We start from the raw sequence: 14,046 nt of genomic DNA, 5'->3' as shown, positions 1-14,046 counted from the left end.
TGACCCGCGGGTGTCTCCGTGCTGTTGCCAGACGCTGTCACGACGGTACCGCTCGGTATTGTCAGTGCTGTTTGTCCTGCCTTTCTGTCCCTCCTCCTTGTCTGACTGTGTCCCCTCCTTGCTGGATCTTTCTGCGCCGCTCCGCTGCGGTCTGCTGCCGCCCAGCCCTGCTTGCTGTCTGCAGGAGCACCGCCTCCGTACAGCCTCCAGACAGCTGCAGAGAATACAACGTGATAGAGATAAATAAAATAAATAAATATTGTGAAGGGAGATAGAAAATGAAACATGTTTTAAGAGTATTAAAATGTTATATAAATACTGTCAAGAAACAGGGGCGTGCACAGAGGCTGAAAGGGGGCCCTTCTCATCTTCATCTGCAAAAAGAGTTGGGTTTTAATGTCCTCACTCATTGGCGTATGTAGCCTGTCGCTTGGCCTAAATGATACAAATGTGGCCAAACAGATGAAGAAGAAGAAGACATCTGTGTAAGATTTTAGTGATTTCTATGTCTGCAGTATCCTGTCTTCATTAGCCCCGGCCCCTCTGTGGCCCCTCAGTGCAAACCACTATCCTGTCCCACAGTGAGGCAGGTGTACCCGTTGTAACCCCTGTCCCTCTTAGTGTTCGTGCACAACACTGGTCTCATTCATAATGACATCGAAAAATGCTCTATGGGAATGTGTAGGGATATTTCCAAGAATATCAATTTTATATCAATATCAGAATTTTATCCACAGTAATATGTAGGTTTCATAACTGCTTTATTTGGAAAATATCAATATGAAAAATAGCAAGCAGCAGAACAATTAGAGCCCAAACAATACTACATTTTTAAGGCTGGTGCCAATATTTGATGACAATATATCATCTGATATCCGTTTTTTTTTAAAACAAACATTTTTGATATGGATTCCTTGAATGTTTTCATTAGAGAAATGTCACCAAGATATGCGAGTGGACATTTTACAGTTGAAAAATAACCCTAATTAAGGAATAAACACTTTCTTCATGTCAAACAATGTATTGGTAACACTTTCCAAATTACCTCAAACATATCTTTGGCATTTCTGTCAGAAATTTCCTGTTAATTAGATACCAATGCTGCTATATCTTCAATAAGCTAATATTGACTGATATATGGGCCCAGCCAATGTATCCATCTAGCTCTATGAACAATATAAGGACATGGTGGAGGACGTGCAGATTTTCTGAACATGTTTTATTTAATAGCCTCAAGTCTATGACACTCCGTGTCTGCCACAGTAAAGCTTCATTAGTTGGGACAGAAATAAACAGCTATACTACAGCAGATAATGACTGATGATGACAATGAAGACAAAAGTACTTCTGGTGCTGCAGAGTAACTAGACTTTTTGTGTACTGATGGTCTGTGTTTGTACACGGCACAGTAATGATAACGACGATGATACAAGCAGGTATTGCATAGGTGTATCTTACTTTACTTTACTGTTATTTAAGTGGTTAAGTGGTACTATGTCAAATAGCATTAATACCCGTTTAAATGAAGCTATTATCATCAATACACTTTAATTAATCAAGACAGGAATGTGAAATGAGACTCCATGAATACTGTTGATAGCTGGCATTTTAATAAAGCTTAAAGGAATAAAAAAACAACAAAAATCCATGAACAGTTGAGCATATTTAGTAAATTGAAAAGAAAATGAATCCAGAGTTGGAAAAAATACTATGATTTTCTCAGTATACTTAATGGATTTCATACAATACCACGACAAAGCCTCATTAAGGCTTTATATACCTCACCTCATCGGGTACACTTCCTCCTTCAACAACTGTACTGCTTCATTAGTACACACCTCCAACAGGTAAATGTCATTACAAAAAATACTTCTATATGCCAAAATATATCTGTACAGTGTCAACACATACTGAAAAATGTAACAGTAATGTAAAAGTAAAGTAAGAAGCATGACAGTCCTGAAGTGGAAACAACAGCGGACATGGTCTTGAAGTGCTATATCATGGGTGAATTCATCTATTTACAATTTTGGACTACTTTGAGGGTAATCGAGAGCTAATAGTTAAGACAATATCCACATGAATGTGGCAATTTGAGTATTTGTTAGTTCCAACTGCAACATGGTCAATGGTGATTATTTAAATTACTCTTAAATTGCACAGACTCATGACACAGTGTGGGATTTCCATCTACTCTACTACTGACGATAGTCTTATCAGTGAAACTGTTGAGTGATCACACTTTTTGCATTTGTAGCACAATAAAAGGCCCCAAACGACAACATACTGATACACACACGTGATAAATTATAAAAGCTACTCAAAAGCTACGACAAGCTGACTTGTTCATTTTGAATGGATCTGCCATCATATACAAATTAATTTAACTTATATACGTACAGTATATTATGTTTCTCTGAATAAAATCTAAGTCGCCTTTTAAAATATCTTCAAAGCATTATCAAAATGAAATAAATTAAGAGTCTATTGCAGGTGCTTTCCAGAATGGTTTGATGGTACTCTGTATGCTCAATAATCTCATCATGTCACACTTTTGGAAAGTAATTGCAATCACCAGCTGAGATATTTTCCTCACTCTTCTTGGCACTATACAAACACACACATAAATTTGAACTGTTTATAAGTTTTTCAGTCACATGTTAAAAAAAAATCAAAAATCAAAAAAACATGCCTGTGTAGCAGCAAAACTCTCATCAAAAATGCTGCCTCTACCTGATCACAGATCAGATAGACCACCCTTTTAACAACCTGGGCTTGCTGGTGGTGGTGGTGGTGGTGTGCGTGTGTGTGTGTGTGGGGGGGCATAATCTGATCCCAGACCTGTGAGCACACACAACCTCTCCTGTACCACAACAGACTTTTTCAACAGGCGCTGACAAAATGACACCAACACTCAGAGCGCATATGACACAAAACAAGCATAAGGCCACACATGATCAACTTATAGAAACCAAACTGCCTCTCTCAGAGGCGTGACATTCACTGCTTCAGTGGTTCAACTAGGTAAGGCATTGCTCCGCCTATTATTTTCTTCTCTTTTTTTTTGGCACACGAGAACATTGATACACATGCTGACAAATACACACTTGCGCCCCGTTAAAGTAGTCCAGAGCGTAACAGTCAACTCTGTATTGAAACAACGTCTGTGAGGCCCGCTTGTGTTCTACATTCCAGTTGTGATTTATTACAGTGGGACAGTGTGTCCTTTTAATGAAAAAGTAAAATACACAAATTCTTCTGTGTTCCTTCCAGAGAAGCATGTCCAAATCTTGCTCGGCCATCTGGCACTACTTAGTGTGCAGTTTTTTGGGCGTCCCCTGCTTCTTGGTTTGCCACAGATGGCTGGCAATGGTGATGGCGTCCACACTGGCGGACATAGTTTTGGCTGGGATCTGGCTGAACTGCTTCCTGTCCGAGTTGTACTTGTACAGGCCCTCGATCATCTTGGTCGTGATGCTCCTCGGCCCGATGCCGGCCAGCTTGGTGATTTCCTCTGTCTCGGGGCAGTAGGCGTACACAGACCTGAACTGGCATCCGGCATCACGGAACAACACCAGGAAGCTATTGGCTTCGGATTTCTCCATTTCCTGCCGAAAATCACAGAGAGTCATTAAAAAGTCGTTGTGTAGCGCCAACGTTATTCAATGCAGAAAGACACAGGCACGTAAATGCAAAACATACATCAAGTATCTTGTTCTTCTGCCCTTCGTTGACCTTGCCGGCCAGGCAGCAGTGAGCCAGGGCATTCTGGATGATGTGCTTGTTGGACTTGGCACTCGGTTCCTTGTACAATTTGGGTCCTGCGGAAAGAAGGCGCAGGAATGAGTTTGCAAAAAGGAAATGTCATGTTATGTACAGTAGCTGTGTAAATGTCGATGAACTGTGTAAACAGTACAGGCATGTCCTATACCTGTGTACTCAGCGTTGGAGGGAGTGGATGAGGTGGTAGAATCATTTTCCCAATCCTTCTCCCCGTTACGACTGCCGGTGGAAGGACAAGAAGAAAAACCTTCTGCAGAGTCCGGCCTGGAGATGATCACATAAAAACCAAACAAATGACACGCACAGACGTAACAAAAACCCACAACGACGCACATAAGCATATACGAGGTATGAACACATACACAGACAGATTGCACAAACAGACATGCACAAACACACACAGACAGAGAGATGTGGTAAAACAAGGTCAGGATGCTGTGACACAATTCTCCAAACCCTGCCTGTTGTCTCGCATTACATCATACTGTACATACTCCGACGAAGCTGTGCAGCGCACGACAGAGAGGCATGTTCAGCCAAGCGAAGCAAAAGTCTCAGTGCTGTCTTTATGGCTATTGTGAGAGATGAGCTCAAGTACTTGTGGAGGAAACTGCAAACATAGTGGTGAAGCGCAGAGCAGCCAGCATAGAGAAGAGAGCAAACAACAGCCTGAGAGCAATACTGCAAAAGACAGAGAAAGTGATGAAGAGCAGGAGAACTGAGGCGGAAACACCTCCGCCACGTAGGTCCTGTGTACCTTAAGGTAGAAGCAAACACTGCAGTAATGGAACATGTTCAATTATTTCATCTGTCTACTGTCTGTGTTGAAAGAACGTCTAATGAAATGCAGGCGAAGTTGCATGGAGCTATTTCTACATGGAGCCACGCCCGTCGAAGCACCACCTTTTCGGAGCGTTACTAACCTTCCCTTTCGTTCTTTGGGAGAGCTTAGATAGAACGGGATATGAGCAGAAGCTACTTTATTGCCTCTGAGGAACGCAGGCAAAATAGAGAGAAAGAAGAGAGGGATACAAGAGAATCAAGATGCAGAGTGTAAGCCTCACAAAAGTCAAGAGTCAACCTCCAAACACCCAGTGAAATTAAAATCAAATGAGTTATGGGGTGGGAGTTGTGAAGTTATAAAAGTTGAATTGTGGGAGTGCACATCACAATGGTGGTAATAAATGAAATAAGTAATTTTGAAATACATACGTAACTAGCATGAGATTTATACTTAATAAAACACAATTATAAGGAACTAGAAGAGAAGAGGCATTTGCTGTAACTTAATGGGATCACTGAGCCTCCTTTGAAAACGGCCAGCTTCATACTGAGTATACACGTCATCAGATTCAACCTGCAGTGCAAAAGTACATTGTACAAAACTCAAGAAAGTAATTTATTGGTGGGGTCTTAAAAAGATGAGAACATCCAATCTTGATACATAGGTTTTAACATTTATTACACTTTGTTATTATATTTCCATCTAATTCAGAGGTGATATTCTTTGTTTTTTGAGGTACACATTCGGCTAACAGGGTTCTTGTCCTTCTTACATCTGTGATTTGTGAATCAAGAGCAAAGTAAGAGAGTATAAAGTTGAGGCTACAGGCAGAAAGAGAGCAGGTCTTACCTGTTGTTCTTCCTGTTATTTGGCTGCTCTCTGTCGTTGTCAGCCAGATTGAGAGATGCCAAAGAAACACTTGATACTGAGAAGCCTCGAGGACGCACCCCTGCAACACAACAACAAGCATCAGTGGCTGCCATACAGCGACAGTGTGTGTTTGTGTGCATATGATTTGTATGTTGCTCACCTGTTGCTCTCACAGGGGGAGTAGATGAATCCAAGACGTCCCTGTGGATGGACTTGGGCCGTGGCTTCTTCTTGAGACTTCCAGATCGGGGCTTGATGACCTCGTCCATGTCCACCATCAGCTTGAGCTGCTTCTTCCTCAAATATTCATTCCTGATGTATTCCCTCCTTGCCTTCTCGTCATCCTTCTTCTGCTGCTCCACCTCGGCTTTCAACCTGAAGGAGGAGACCGGTATAAAGATTCATCGTACGACTACACACTCAAACGACACAATGCATGAAGTGTAGGAAAATCAGACAGACCGTGCAGCCTCCTTCTGCTGCTCCTGGTCCAGGTCCAGCTGTTGCTTTTTCTGCTGAGCCTCCTTCTCCCTCCTCAGCCTCTTCTCCAGCAGAGCCGCCTTCTTTGCTTTCATGTCCTCTTCCCCTTTCACATCATCCTGAACCCAAAATACATAAGTCAGACTACATGTAGAAATATGTGGACTGCATCTTTATTACCTTCATGACGAGCTGGCAGACTCAACTACGGTTTATTCAGTTGATGAATTACTACATCGTGTATCAAGTTATAATGACAAATAACGCCCTTGTGTGTAACTGTTTTGTCATCTCTCACCTCAAAAATCCAAAGTTTGAAAAGGAAGATACTTAATAATTATGGTGGTATTTGATACTTAACGTGGCATTAGTGTAATTACCTTCTGTCAACAAAGCTCTGACATTGCTCTGTAATCAAAGCTCTAATGGGTGCGTCTGTGCTCTGGCTGTTTTCTTTGGCCTAGATTCATCCATGTATTGTCTTTGATCAGCTCATGGCTCAACAGGCACAACGCTGCACATGTTGTGCCAGACTCACACAGTATGAGATTCTTCCTGTTGCTGCTACGAGCCTATAGCACCAAAAGGCTGTATAGACTGGATTATTAATGAGAAGTGAATTAACTGTGTGTATCAATTGGTGTTGTAGTTTTACTGCAGTGGTTTAAAAACGGGGGGGAGGGGTGACCAGGGGGAGAAATGTGAAATATTAGCTTTTTCACAGCAGACATTTTGAGCTGTCAAAACCAGGGGCAGCTAATAACATTATCAATTGCTGCATTGCATTGCAATTATTGTGGGTACGGAGCCATCATTAATGTTATTAGTGCCACCTGTTCTTTTTCAAATGTCTGCTGTAAAAAGTCAATTTCATTTGGAAACAATATAGCAACAAGGCTAGCAAGACTCACGCTAGCAGGTTAGTTGAGGTGGACTTTTTGACAGGAAGAAAAGAAAAACTGGTGATGCTCATCAAGCCCACATATCAGTCAAATGAGGTCTTACATGGATTATCCTTGACATTAAACAGATAAAAACAATGTTTATCCTGTATATCATTCTGCAGCTCCAGCTCACCTTGAAGAAGAATCCACAGCACATCTTTTGGTCTTCTCCATAAGTGTCTCCTCCTGCCTCCACCTCTCCCTCTCTGTCTCCTGTCCTCTCCTGACCATGGGGTGGTCCTCCTGGAGGCTCCAGCCCAGACAGAGGCACCTCCACCAGGTCTCTTCTGTCCTGAGGGTCTCCCTTGACCAGGCTGCCTGCAGGCCCTTGGATCTCAGACACCGGTTGACACAACACCTCTGATGACCAGGTTTGTTTGACTACACCCTTCGACTGCTCTGCCTGTTTTCTTTCCTCTTGTCTCTCACCTTCCTTCTCTTTGGCTGCTTCTTTAGTGGAAGGCGGAGGAGTGCCAGCACTCTTCTTTGCCACTGTCTCTTCATTGTCCTTAGTGTTTTCTTTGTTGTCCTTGGCCCCTGGGTTCTTGCTTTCCCCTGGCCCATCATCGTACCCCAGGTAGTCAAATGGGCTGAGCTGGGTTTGAGGAGGGATGAAACGCCTCAGTCTGGGTAGGCTGTCCACTGAGGTGGGGGTGTTGAGCATCCGACTGAAGGGTGTGACCTTCAGATCATTTGGTCGTGGAGTCCGAGGTGTCCTGGCATGAAAGGAGGCTGGTCGCCGCTTAAGGCCAGCAGGGGAACGATTAGCAGTGTGGGGAGAGCCAGAAGAAGAGAGGATGGGAGACAAGGAGCCAACCGAGCCTCGGCCTGATCCCCGGCCTGTGACACTGCTGCTACGCAATTCACGGAGCTGCCTTTTGGTTAAAAAAACACACACAAGGCCATGTAAGTGTTCACAGGATCATGGCAAAAACAAATTCCAGTAAAATAATTAATATCTATCACTAAGTGCTACCTGTGTGGAGATGGAGCAGGAGGAGGAATGACCCAGGCTTGTTGGTGTTGCTCTCTCATGGACATGATCTTCTCCTGCTGCTGGGCCAAACGCTGCATCTCGGTCTGCAGGAATCCCAGCGACGTATTCAGCCTCTCAATGGACCGTGTGTAATCTGCAAGGTCAACTTCTCCTGGAGTCACACCTGTATCACCACATTTAATACACATTTCAGTCAAAGGCTCTGAAAAACTGGCCAATCCATGAACCGAACTACAGGTGTGAGACTTTAGTTGCGTCCCTACTGTGGTTACTCACCTCCACCATCCTCACAGGGGGATTTAGGAGCTGCTCCGTCTGGCTTGCATCTCTCCGCGCGCTCCATGCTGCCCTGGCTGGTTTCCTTTGAGGATGCGAGTGGCTCTGGAGAAGGTGTTTCTGCTCCCCCTGAGCTGGGGCTGAGGGGCACAGTGACGCCTTTTCTTCTCACTACATTCAGAAAGGCCGTTCTGCCCATCTTCTGACGATGGCGGGTGAAAGCTGCTTCCACCTGGAGAATGTGAAGAGAGCAAAATGGTGTGAACATTTATATTTAAAGCCACAGTTCTGGCTATCTTTCTTTGTCTTCCTCCGTTTACCTTCTTCTTCTGGGCTTCAATGGCTCTCCGTTTCTCTTCCAGCTTCATCCTCAGGTGAATCATCTCTGAGGCTATTAGGTGGGAGGGGTCTCTGGGGGAAGGCGTTACTGGAGAGGGAGATGTGATTGGCAAAGGAGGTGTAGAGATCTAGAAAAGGGTGCAAAGATCATTCACATTAATTCTCTGCCAACCCACATCACTCCAAATTGCATTTCTGCCTCTGCAACAGTTTTTAAATGAAAGGGGGGGTAATAAATGACACAAACCGGAGAAGAAATGTTTTTTGTCGGGTGTGTGTATGGCACATTGAGATCTGAACTCTCTGGTGTGGTTCCTCCACTACTCCGTCCCTCCAGCTTCCTGAACTTCTGCTCTGCGAAGCTCGTCATCCGGATCATGCCGCCTCCAGAGCCTCCAGAGGATGAGGCGGGGCTGGCTGTGTGGGATCTGGGGAGTGTGGGTGCTGAACTGGGACAGGGGCTGCTCCTGTCACCTCCATCTCCCCTCTCACTCTCAGGGTTAGCATCACCAACCCCTCTCTGTCCTCCTTCCCTGCTTCTCTCCCTCTGTGGCTGGTCAGACAGAGGGCACGACCGGATCATGGCCTCACAGTCTGGGTCTATATCTGAATAGTCTCTCAGAGAGGAGGAGTCCTCATCCAAGCTCTGGATGTCCTCTGTCCTCACGTGGATGCCCGTGTCAACTTCATCGGTGGACACAGAGTTGGGGTCGTGGTCATTCAGCCGAGCCTTAGCTGAACCCGGGTCGTCTCCTTGACCTTGGGCCCCTGGAGGGTCTGAAGGCTCTGCACCGTGAAGAAAGAAGCCATTGTCTCTGTCCCCCATGCCAAGGCTAGCGTGGGGCCTTTCAGTGTCGTGGATAATCTTCAGGGCCTCCTCAATGCTCGGAGGAGTTGATGGGCTGATGTGGCCACTGTGGTTGCCGTGGTGATTGTTGGGGCTATGGTTGCTGTCTGGGAGGACTCCATTGGAGTACCTAGGGACAGGTTGGGGGAAATTAGGAAGTCAGCTTATCCAGAGTCAGATAAACTGCTGGATGCCCCTCTTATCTTTAGGTCTCTTCATGCAGTTTCAAAATATTTTTGACTGTAAGATTAGCATTGCTTAGCTTAAATAACATATAGATTCAAGAAAATCTTAAATCAAATTATTTTGGGGGGTCTCAAAGCTAAGCTAATTATTTTGTGTTTATCTATACTACAAAGTTGACACGCATGTTGAACTGTAGAAGAAAAGCAATTGGCAGTGAGCAGACAGCTAATATACATAACATATTATTTATATTAGATATAGTATACTGTATCTTAATGGTGCTGCAGGCGTTAGCATGTATGTTACTATAAATATGGGCTGATTAATACACTTTACCTCCGCCTACCACCTACCTTCCCAAGGGGGTTATAAAAGCAATCTTTATATCACTAAACAACAAAAAACAAATAAAAACAAACAAATAAATAAATAAAAACACATAACTTTGCTTAGACTACTCTCTCACTCTATCTTCTCTCACATTTTCTTTTTTAATGGCATATATGCTTTTTATTTGTGTTGTGTTGTTTTATAGCCACTTATTCACCTACTCTGTTTTGAAAGTATCACTCACAGTAAGTGGTCACCCCCTATTGTCATTATCATTACTTTGCGCACTGCATTCAACATAACCTTCAAAATGTACACAGAGTTATAAAAAGCTATCCATTAATTTATAACCGCCCCCCCAAAAAACTATCCCTTTAAAAAGGCAATATGGTAATTTAGAGGATGGAGGATTTTATTACTTGAAAATCACAACCTAACACATCCCTCTGCTGTACCTGCTTTGGTTCTTGAGTGAGAATGTATTGTTCCTCCCCAGGGGTTTGTGGGAGGTGAAGTCCTCATCCTCCTCTGGTATGTGTCTGCCCTGGCCGTTTACATTGACGGGCATGAGGGAGAGGTGGCGCTTCATGCCCCCTCGAGACGCAAAGTGAACTTTGAACCCGAGACCGTCACTGCTGGCAGAGCGGGTCATACCGCGGAGGGAGGGAGCTTCACAGGGAGGCACAGTCGGGTCTCCGTCCAAAGGTATCTCGAAGGAGATTCCCCGAGAGGAGGAGCTGAGGGAGGAAGGACATGTATTGTTAGTTTAACAGGTCAACAACAGACCACTTCACATTTGTAGGTCATCTGCTCTAGTAGGAGTTTAATACTTACCGTGTTTCTTTGGGCCATGTCCCAACGCAGCCATCCACGTAGGACATGGAGGTAGATCTCTTCATTACACCTGTAACAGATAGAGAAGTTTGTTTGAGTTTCTTACTGGGTGTGTCAAATCCCTTATTTCTCAACAAATGCTGCAGTGGAGTGCTTACATACGAACACAGTTTAATTTATAAGTGAGAGTACCGGGCCCAGATTTTCCAAGCTAGTGTGCAGATCCACAGCTTACCTTCTGGCTACTTATTCCAGGTTAGAATTATACTGTATAATTAATAAAAGCAAGTACGTTTTTAAGTATATGGCTCAAACGCAATAGGAGAGCATAAGAGCTACTGCATGGCTGTAAATCAGCCACTAGAGGGCCTCTGGTTTCAAAACAAAACACATCCACACATTCCTCCACTGTTATGTGCTAAAGTGTGTTAAAGTTTGTACAGTATGGGCAAATTCAAGAAAGTAGACGACACACTTGTCACTGTGAAAGCTGTGTTAAAACAAATAGTGATACCAAAGCTCCTGCTGCATTTACAAGCGATCCAAACTAGCAATGTGACATCTCTGACCGCATGATCACTAAAGATATGCACCTAATTAGTGCTGTATGTGATTCTTAAGTGATTTTTAAGTGATTTTTATTCATACTATGCTTTTGCCTGGGCAAAAACATACTGTACACATATTCATTTGGACTACCACTCAATAGTCAGCTGTCAGAAAATGGATTTGCGCAAGTCCCCAGTTGATAACAGGTATTTTACCCTCTGCGGGGACGTTCTCTGGGCTGTCAGGTCTGTCTGCATAGCTCTGTTTGACTGGACTGGACACAGGAGCCATATTTCTGCAGGATGACACAGGCTCGCAGGCTGCAGAGAGAAACACACGACAAATACTCAACATCCAACTGCAACCTTGAGTTACGTGTTAGAGTTAACAATTAGCATGCACAACATCATCACAGTAAACAATAGCATGCTGATATGATTGTGAAGTCGTACTGTACCGTTTGGGTCGAAGACTCTGGGCTGTACAAATGACGGTTTAACCACTTCAAACCACCAGAAAAGCTCGGCCATAAACACCAGGTAGTTACTCTGCAAGACCACACACACACAGACATATGGTTAATGTTGCAGTCATATATGTAGTTATGTATTAATGTCAATAGCACAACAATTGTGTCTTTGCAGTCACAGCTCCTTCTCTGTAAGAATTTTAGATGAGCTACAATCGCATTATTATACAGCATTTTGACAGATCAATGAGGTCACACCCTGCCAACTGTTGCTAGGTAACAGGCTCAGGTGTGTGTGTGTGTAGTTGAATATCAGTACATGTTTCATTGTCTGAGTGGTTTAATGTCAAACCCATACGCCTTTAGAAAACTGCCAAAAACACCATCTGGAGTTTAGTTTAAATATGTCACAGATGGATAAACAAAACAGCGAGTGAGTAACCCGAATCAATGATAAATGCATTCATGTTCTAAACAGAAAGTCTCTGGAGGCCTGTACAGATGATTTAATCTGTAGGAAACCTTTTGGTTAACAATAAGTTTAATTACTCTCTAGCAGGGGTAGAAAGAAAAAAACAAAAAAATGCAGGGGCTTCTATTCCTATAAACTGGACCTTCATTTTAGATAATGGCATAAACATTTCTTTTTGAGCAATATATTAAATGAATAGGCACACACAGACACACACTGGTTAGGATTCAGTGGGCAGTTAGTCTGTGGTGAATGGACGATGGATGCCAGTCTCTTTAACTGCCCTTCATGAGCATTTTGTTCCCCTTTGCCTATTTATAAAATTGCAGAACTATATAGTCAATAAACACTCACTATTATATAGAAAGGGAGAAACACAGAGTAAAGACGAGTGTGAAGACCGTCTGCGGTGTTGTTTTGAAGAATGGAAAGTCCCAGTCAGCTTGGACTGTGACTTGAATCCGAATGTTTCTACCCACGCTCTCCGCATACTATTTACCCACACCGTCTCTGCTGCTTCTAATGTCTGGATGGCACAGAGATGCCCATACAGTTGTACAGTAAGTTTTTTTATTAATCAGAAACAAATATGTGTGAGATCTAAGTCTGAGGACGGAGTGAATCAGCTGTTGTGTTTTCTCTGAAGTTCACAGATTTTGTTGTTTGATAACAACCGAAGAGAGAGAACAAGAGAGGCAGGCAGAGACGGGTCAGGACTGTGAATGTCCTCTGTCTTAAAGGGGGTGGTGGGGGGGGGTGTTTGGCCTGCAGCGTCTGCACTTAAAAAGCCCCAACACACACACACACACACACACACACACACACACATCATATTCATTAAATCCGGCAGTAAAGCAATACTCACTGTAGCAAAATGATCTTTATGTCCCTGTTAACACATCCACACACACACAATAACAACCCCTGTGAGAACCAAGCCTGCTCGCACACATTCATTATTCAACTTTTCCTTGCATGACTCATTTTTACCTTTTTGTAATTTCCCGCACTAACTCTCCTTATTCCCCCAAACATTTTTCTTTTCTCTCTTTCTTTCACTCAGTCCACATTATATAAATAGCACTTTCCACGTCCTCCACATACGTTTTCTTTTTTTAAATGTTTGAATACCTGCCTCCCTACCTTTATGGATGCATGTGCGTAGAGCATGTCCTCCAGGCTGAAGTGGCAACAGTGGTTGAGGTTGTTCCTACAGAACTCCTGCACCAGCTGGAGGTTGTACAGACTGTCGGCCAAAGACATGGTCTCCTTGAGGCAGATATCTGCTCAGCCAGGGGAGGGGTCAGGCACGCACAAACACACACACACAAGGGAGGGGTGATAGCAAAGGCCAGGCAGGAAGACAAGGAAAAGATAAGGCACAGTTTATGTTAAAAAAAAGAACAGAGGAAAATTACCATACTTTTCCCACCAGTGTATGAGCCATGCAGCACCAGTAGCTGATTTGAATCCCTCAAAATCCTTCAATCATGACACAAGTTCTCAAACTGTCTTCAACTCCTTCTGGATGAATCATCTGGATTTTTGTCCCCTGACGTTACTGTAAGGACGGCCCAGGCATGTGTATAATGAGGAACAGATCAGGGACGACAACCAAACTTGATGTCATTCTCTACTTTACTGTACTTCTTTATTATTTTTAGAGTATATCAAGCTGCCAGCAAGCAGACCTAAATGAAGTTTCACTGGTATCCACATCTGGTCCACATGTGCATGAGCTCACTGTGAACTACATTCGATCCCTAGAGTCTCAGAGCACCCACACAAGAGTTGTTTATCTTTGAAATAGCAGCCAGCTACTCCTCTAACGGTTCTCCATCGCACAGCCCTTGTGACCAATCACAACCCAACCCAGGGCATTTTTA

The 14,046-nt window shown here is 43.6% G+C and overlaps 1 protein-coding gene across 1 annotated transcript in view; it reads right to left on the bottom strand.

The window, feature by feature from the left end:
- Positions 1-1,588: 1,588 nt before the first annotated feature.
- Positions 1,589-14,046, bottom strand: part of camsap2b (calmodulin regulated spectrin-associated protein family, member 2b) — a 33,479-nt gene continuing 21,021 nt past the window's right edge. Inside the window, exons 7-23 of the mRNA XM_070918132.1 lie at positions 13,304-13,443; positions 11,677-11,767; positions 11,435-11,539; positions 10,671-10,740; positions 10,292-10,573; positions 8,721-9,450; positions 8,455-8,601; positions 8,135-8,366; positions 7,838-8,021; positions 6,995-7,736; positions 5,900-6,036; positions 5,598-5,812; positions 5,417-5,516; positions 4,707-4,772; positions 3,932-4,047; positions 3,703-3,821; positions 1,589-3,608 (exon numbers count right to left, since the gene is read on the bottom strand). Coding sequence (XP_070774233.1) covers positions 3,309-3,608; positions 3,703-3,821; positions 3,932-4,047; positions 4,707-4,772; positions 5,417-5,516; positions 5,598-5,812; positions 5,900-6,036; positions 6,995-7,736; positions 7,838-8,021; positions 8,135-8,366; positions 8,455-8,601; positions 8,721-9,450; positions 10,292-10,573; positions 10,671-10,740; positions 11,435-11,539; positions 11,677-11,767; positions 13,304-13,443 — 3,776 coding nt within the window. The 3' untranslated portion in view covers positions 1,589-3,308. The remainder of the gene's footprint in view (positions 3,609-3,702; positions 3,822-3,931; positions 4,048-4,706; positions 4,773-5,416; positions 5,517-5,597; positions 5,813-5,899; positions 6,037-6,994; positions 7,737-7,837; positions 8,022-8,134; positions 8,367-8,454; positions 8,602-8,720; positions 9,451-10,291; positions 10,574-10,670; positions 10,741-11,434; positions 11,540-11,676; positions 11,768-13,303; positions 13,444-14,046) is intronic.

Source organism: Enoplosus armatus, chromosome 14 (genome assembly GCF_043641665.1).
Source record: "Enoplosus armatus isolate fEnoArm2 chromosome 14, fEnoArm2.hap1, whole genome shotgun sequence".
Taxonomy (NCBI): domain Eukaryota; kingdom Metazoa; phylum Chordata; class Actinopteri; order Centrarchiformes; family Enoplosidae; genus Enoplosus; species Enoplosus armatus.
Note: the sequence above shows the minus strand (reverse complement) of the source record. Positions and strands in the feature narration are given on the sequence as shown.